The sequence below is a fragment of the Crocodylus siamensis genome, chromosome 8, assembly GCF_052110815.1.
Source record: "Crocodylus siamensis isolate JL-2025a chromosome 8, ASM5211081v1, whole genome shotgun sequence".
Classification (NCBI taxonomy): domain Eukaryota; kingdom Metazoa; phylum Chordata; order Crocodylia; family Crocodylidae; genus Crocodylus; species Crocodylus siamensis.
Window position 1 is genome coordinate 54,892,462 of NC_143402.1, and position 7,120 is coordinate 54,899,581.

General features: G+C 59.6%; 1 protein-coding gene across 1 annotated transcript; it reads left to right on the top strand.

Annotated features, from left to right (window-relative positions):
• The first annotated feature begins 2,033 nt into the window (after positions 1–2,033).
• On the top strand, positions 2,034–6,276 carry PGLYRP2 (peptidoglycan recognition protein 2). Its single transcript, XM_090060079.1, has 5 exons — positions 2,034–2,152; positions 2,490–3,413; positions 4,750–4,960; positions 5,364–5,658; positions 6,069–6,276. Exons 1-5 carry the CDS (start codon positions 2,083–2,085, stop codon positions 6,069–6,071), a joined length of 1,503 nt encoding a protein of 500 aa, XP_089916205.1. The 5' UTR covers positions 2,034–2,082; the 3' UTR covers positions 6,072–6,276.
• The last annotated feature ends 844 nt before the right edge of the window (positions 6,277–7,120 follow it).

Consider the following 7,120-nt stretch of genomic DNA (forward strand, 5'->3'; position numbering starts at 1 on the left):
CACAGCACAGCTGTCTCCATCCGTCCCTGGTGCTGACTACTAGAAACAGCTGCTACTGCTGCCTCCCCTACTCCCTGTAGCTCCTTATGAAATCCTGAAGCGCTGGGAACACCGATCCATCTAAGCAGTCTGAGGGTCAATCTGGGGCTGAGGTAGCGGGATGCTTCCTGTTGGAGATGCCTGGGCTGGGCTGGGCTGAGCTGGGCTGGGCTGGGCTGGGCTGGGGCAGCACCCAAGTATCTCTTCCTTCTCTGCCAATCGAAGCAGATGACAGCCAACCCAACCTGCTCCCCTCCCCGCTGCCTCCCAGCGGGTGAAACAATTATCAGGGGCTGAGATTCTGGGAGGGGGAGGAAACAGCAAAATGCTCCGCCCTGCGCCAGACACCCTCTCTTCTGTGTTGATCCCAGCCCCACCAGTCCCAGCACCAGGCTCCCTTCGTTTAGCAGGTGGTCCTTATTCCTCACCCATTGCATTCCCGTGGCCTGCTGCTCTGCATCTGCTGTGGGATCATAAAGTGAAACCCCAGATCCTGGGCATTCCTCCAGTCCAGGCCTCAAGCCCTTCCCCAGTGCTGAGTCACATGTCTAGCCCCACTGCGGGGCTCTGGCCCTGATGCTTCCTCCTCTCCCCATCCCCAAGGCTCTGGGCCTTTCCACATCCAAACCACCCCTCAAGCCACCCTTTGGGCCTTTCCTTGAAGGAGCTTGCTCCCCCCAGTGCCAGGACTCTGGCCTCACTTGAAGGCTTTGGGTTTCTCTTGCATCGAACTTCATCCTCCCAGCACTGAAGCCCCAATCCCCTTCCCCACTTAGGCTGTGCTAGAGGTCCCCAAGCTGCATCTGCAGCTTAATTCCTGACTCAGGTTCCCTGTTTGTGACCCAGGCCCCAGAGAGTAGAGAAGTGGGCAGGCTGGGCTGCTGCACCCAGTGGGGTGGGTGGCTGCCACACTGAGCAGGTGCTGAGGAGGCAGGAGCATCTCAGGCAGGCGGGACTAGAGCTCTGATCCCCAAACAGCACTCCACCTTGCTTCATAAAACCCAGTATAGCAGACAAGGAAAACCTCCAGGGCCATCTCTCATTCAGGGGCCCCATTAGCCTCTCTGACACCCCCCACCCCAGGACAACCCCCGCCTGAGAGCGCAGAGGAAATGTCCTGTCCTCTGGGGCAAACCCAGCCCGAAGGCCATCAGTCCAGGGAATTTGTCACAGCTTCAGCTTAAACTAAGGCAAACCTAGTGTGGACTGGGATGCAAGAGGAGGGCTCACAGAGCCTGAGTTCTGTTCTGGAAAGGCCACAAGTGAAGAAGTAGCGAGCTATGTATGGGGTCTCCAAATAATGCATGGATGCCGCCTTCCGGTCACGATATACTCCTCTGCTCCCTGTCCCCTCTGCAGCAGCAGGGCTTAGAGAAGCAGGCCTAGCGGGGCCCCTTTCCCTTTGCAGCGCAGGATGTGGGGCAGTGAGACAGCCCAGCATCTGCTCTGCAGGGGTGAACATGAGGCCATGTCCCCACCCACAGCCAGTGTCCAAAGGGACGAGCTCAGCTCCAGGGGCATCTTTACATGTGACAGTGACATGTGCTGTGACAGGAATTTTGCTCTGGGGTGGTGGGGAGGGGTGGCACTTTAATTAGAGCAGCTCCTGAGAGTTGCTGCAATTAAAGCTCCCACAACATCTCATGTATCAAGCGTTCCACGCTTCAAAATGGTGGCTGGGACTAAATAAAGCTCATCAAATCAGCTTTAGTTAAAGCACACCCGTCACCATTTTGAAGTGTGTAGACACTGAATACATGAGACACTGAGGCTGCTGGAGTGTGCTAATTAGCACACTCCGGCACACTCAATTAAACAAGTCTGGTCTAAAATGTGCATGCATAAGAGCAGGCATTGGGCACGTGTATAGGTGCCCCAGGAGCTGTGGGGCAAAGTCTCGTGCTGCTCCACACACTCTGCCCTGGGCCCTCCCTGCTTGGCCCCAGCTGGGGGGGTGGGGGAGAGGGGGGACTTTGCTCTGACATTGATTTATGCTGTGTCCCTGCAGGGTTGATACAGCTCCCTGCACCCAGCAAGGAGAAAATGTCCCCAGCGTGGCTGTGGGTTCTGGTCGCACTGCTGAGTGCCTGCACGTGGACGACAGCTAGTGAAGGTGGGTGTAGAGTGCAGCAGGCGCAGGGAGATGGCTCCTGCCCAGCCACGGAGGGAACCAGTGACAGAGGGGAACGTGGTTGGGGAGTTGGGAGATGTGCTCCCAGCACTTTGGCAGCACTGGAACAGAGCCGGGACCAAGGCCTGGCAGGGTCTGAGCCTGAGGCCTAAGCCTAAAGCAAAGGCAACCAGCCCAGGGCTCTGGGCAATGAGGGTTTATTGTTCCCACAGGGGAAATCTCCTGAGCTCTGTTCTGCTTGTCTGTTTGGTGTGGAGCCAGGGATGGGGATGGGCAGGAACCGAACAAGTGCTAATTGTGTCCCGCTCCTTCTCTGCAGGCTCCCTCCCATTCCACATGGACTCTGTCATCCATGTCCTGGAGGCTGTGGAGCCTGACTTGGGTGGGCACATCAACCTGACAGTGCCTGACCTGGCCCGGGCCCTGGGCTGCTGTGACAGCGACTTTGAGCAGCTCCTTCTTGGGGTGGCACCAGCCATGCCCTTGGACCTACCCTCACTCACCCAGGAGCGCAGGTCTTTCCTCAGCAGCCTCCTGGCCCCCCCTGGTCTGGCCCTGGCCCTGGCCTCCTCTGCGCAGCACGGGGTGGTGCTGGTCCCGGATGGTACCACAGTGGCCCTGAGCCCGCTGCTGGCTGGCATTGATGCGGGTCTGAAGAGGCAGCGTGAGATGCCCTTGCCTCCCACTGCACTAGCCTCAGGGCCAGGGGGAAACTTGTCCTCTGCCCCATCAGGCCCAGAGCTGCCCCGCACCGTCGATGCTCTCTACGCTGTGACCATTGCCAAGGCCCTGGGGCTGGCCTTCCTGCTGACCAGGCACAACAAGAGCAAGGCATCCATGGGGCCAGACGGCTGCTGGGACAACGTGGCTGAGCCCCAGAACTTCACCCTACTAGGGAGCCCCTCGGCCCTGCCTGATGCCATCATCAATGGGGCGCTGGATGGGGTGGTGCTGGGTGCACGGCTGGCAGAGCGTGCAGAGCCTCCTGCCCCCGTGAGCACCCTGCTAAGGGAATACTATGCTGCAGGGGCCCTCACTGGGCCCGGCCAGGCCCGCAGCAACTTCCGGCGCCAGAACTTTGCAGCACTGAGCCCAGCCGGGGTGCTGACAAGGCAGGTAGCCAGCGCTCTCCTGCTGCTCCAGACCCTGCCGCAGACACAAGCCCTCTTCCAGGGGGTGGGCACAGAGGAGCTGCTTGGGCTTGCCCACAAGGCTGCACAGGAGTTCACAGCCACCTACCTGGGTAGGTAACCAGACTTCTCCTTCGTGCAGGGGAGTGTGGGGCAGAGCAGAGACCAGGTCCCACCACAGCACCAGGTCCAGGGCACCCCTATCGAGCACCCCTCTCTGGACCAGCACCCTCCTTAGAGTGGGAGTCTGGGCCCCAGGTCTGCTTCTGCCCAAACTGGAGCTATGCTTCCCTGGGCTTGGGTCCAGGTTCTGCCTCTGGCCATGGCTCCATTCAGACCAGGGGCAGGCTGTGAGGGAAGGACTCAGGGCTTGTTCCCTGAGGGGCCTAAGGCCAATGCTGGATTCTCAGTCCCTGCTCAGCTGCCCCTCACCCTGGCCATGCCTGAGGGCTGCAGGGCAGGAGACTGAGCCAGGAGACTCCTCAGACTCTGGAGGAGCCAGGCAGGAATTCCCTGTTCACATTCACTCCAGGTTTCAGCTCCTTCAACTCTGAAGAAGAATCCATGTCTGATAACCCAGCCTGTGTTATATGTGGGTCTTGCATTTGCAGCCCCCATGTTGGGCTAGAGAGGGACATCCCATGTAGGAGGGACAGCTCATAGCCATCCCAAGCCGCATGGAAGGCCAGAACAGGATTCCCCGCCATAAGTGCTGCCTGGTGGGGAAGAAGGAATGTCACCTTCCTCTGAGGTGCTGCCACCTGGGTTACTGCCAAGGCTGGAGGTTCTGGGACCCACTGCTGGTCCTTGGAGAGCCCTAAGGCCCCTGGCATGAGGGCCTGGCTCTGCAGGCTGGGCGGTACTGGGGCCCCTGTCCCCTGTTTGGAGTTGGCCAATTCAAGGGTGCTCCGGGAGTTGCAGGCACTGAGCCTCACAACTGCTGGCAAAGGGGTTGACATTGTGATAGGGGCAGGCCCTGGGCCAGTGGCTGCTGTGAGCCTGAGGACTGGGCCTAGTGCCAGTGCACCACTCCCAAGTCCTGAAACAGATTCTCCCAGAAAAAGTTTGAACAGAAATGCTTCAGGGATGGGAGCTGGAAGGAGATTGCCTCTTTCTTAAAAGAGCAGAAAGAAGCACTTGAGCTAGGACCCTGGCTCAACTTGCCTGGTGAGCCCTGGAGACGTGGGACAGGGAAGCTGCAAAACCAGAGGGGGAGGAAGCCTTTTCTTCTGGGTTTGAAACCAGGGGTAGAGAATCATCCCTATGTGTCTATCACACGGCCCAGGCCCCTGCATCTGCAGCACCATCGTGCTGGCCCTGAGCAAGTTGCTGGGTCCAGCTGCAAGGCAGAGATCCAGGCACAGGCACCAAGGCTGGTGTCATGGGGGTGGCAGGAGGTGCCTGGGCTTGGGGCTGCAGTCCCACCCTGAAATGTCCGTCTGCCTGCAGAGTGCCCAGCCATCATTCCCCGGTGTATGTGGGAGGCCAGACCCTACAAGGGTGAACCCCAGGAGCTCCACCTGCCACTGGGCTTTCTGTACATCCACCATACCTACATACCCAGCCAGCCCTGCCGTAGCTTCCCCGAGTGCGCTGCCAACATGCGGGCCATGCAGCGCTTCCACCAAGACGACCATGGTTGGAATGACATTGGCTACAAGTGAGTATGACTGCTCCCAGGATGCCCTAGGCTGGGAGTGGGGGGACGTGACACTTTAACCACACTAGACCACCTGCCCCTGAGAAATGCACTGCCCCAGGCCTGAGGAGCAGGGTACAGCAGCACATGGGACTAAGCTGTGGCTGGAAAGTGGGGAGGATCTTGAGGCCTGCCGGGGTCCCTGCCCCCAGCCCACTCTGGATATCTCTGAGCAGGGCCTCCGAGCAGCCTGACTGCAGAAGGGATCTGCCTTTCCCCAGCCCTGGGACACTGAGGGGCAGGGACCCCACAGCCTCCCAGGGCCTACTTCAACCCTGCCTACCCTATTGTGGCCTATGCTGAGCAGCAGGATTCTGGCTCCTAGCACTCCAGAGCTCACTGCTCTACTCTTACTCTGCTGCAGCTTTGTGGTTGGATCAGATGGGTACCTGTACCAAGGCCGAGGCTGGCACTGGGTGGGTGCTCACACCAGAGGCTACAACAAGAAGGGCTACGGGGTGAGCTACATTGGGGACTACTCGACCGCCCTGCCGGAGCCCTTCACTCTGACACTCGTACGCGACAGCTTCCTGCGCTGTGCTGTGGCTGGTGCTCGGCTCCAGGCCAACTACACTGTGCATGGGCACCGGCAGATGGGGCACACTGAATGCCCCGGTGATGCCCTCTTCCAGGAGATTGAGACCTGGCATGGCTTCAAGGTGAGCAAGGAGCCGGGAGGAAGGGAGGAAGGACTGTGTACCCTCTGCCCCCACACAGTGCGGCTACACACAGGGCTAAGCCCCTGACACAGATCCCCCCCCCCCCTTCCTAGAGCTGCAGGCCCCAGCTGTTCTCTCCAGCAGCAGGGCAGGGCCTGCTCCTGTCATCTGAGAGCAGCCACTGTTGTCCCATGGTCACAGGGCTCTGGGAGCTGGAGCTTGGAGCAGATCTCCAGCTCACTGAGGCCTTGGGGCCAGCACTGTAGGAGCCATGTTTGTCCCATGGCCAGCTCTGGAGGGCATAGCTAGTGCAGGGGGTGGTGGAGAGTGCAAGAGAGTGAAGGAGGGTGGGGGTTGGGGCCTGCCCTGAGCTGTGGATCCAATGCCTCTTTCTCTGCTTGCTGTTGCAGTGAGTCCCCAGCCAGACCAGGCTGGAGCCCAGCTGTGCTCTGCACACGCCCAGCAGGACCAAGCCCAGCCAGGCAGGTAGGAGAGGCTGTGCCGGTGGGTGCAGACAGGCACAGTGAAGCTGAGGCTGTCAAGGATGGAGGCCAAGCCCAGTGACTGCTGCACAGCTTTGATCTGCCCTGGAACATCAGGCAATAAAGATTAGGGTGGGGGCAAATTGGCCTGGCTCTGCTTGCGTCTGTGTGTTGTAGCAGGGCACCATGGGCAATGGAAAGCCCCCATCAGCCAGACCAAAGTGCTTCCTGGCCTAGGCAAACCAGAGCACAGTGGGGAAACTGAGGCAGAGGCAGGAGACTGACTCCCAGCTGGCCTGGGGTAGATTGGGTGGCAGTACATCCCACCCCTGCCTCATGCAGAAATGCATCTCAACCCCACGTGACTGCCCTTCTCTCTGCCACACTTCTGACCAAAGAGCTCCTATTCTGACAGCCGGCCCTTTGCACAGATGGGCAGGAACCTACTGGAGGCAGCCAGTCCCCTCAGGAGAGGACCCATCCCTGCAGCTAGGCCCCTGCCCATGCCCCTGTGCTCTTGCCCCACAATGGCTGTGTGCATGTCCTCATGGTAGGAGCCTTGATGTGGTGTTTCCCACAGCTGCCACGAGGTGGTGCCATTCCCCTCGCATGCCAGTGACTCTACCCTGAGCATGTAGGGGGCAGGGGGAGGTGGCCTTCCAGCTGCAAAGGAATCAGAGGGGGCTGGGGGATGCAAAATTGTGCTGCCTCCTGGACCTGAAAGCAGGAGTGCAAAGACCTGGGAGTCAGTGCAAGGCAGCTTTGTGCTACAGCCCATTCAGCACAGTCCTAGCAGAGATACTGTTCACTCTGAACCCTAACGATCCCCACCCCATCACCCAGTTCTAAGCTGCCACCCACAGACTTCAAGAGAACAACAGAACAGCCCTGGGGCTGGGAGGCCCTGCCTGCTGTGGGCTCACCGTGGGCGGTAGGTGCAACTACCACGCCTGAGCCCGTCTGGTTTGGTTCCTTGCTGT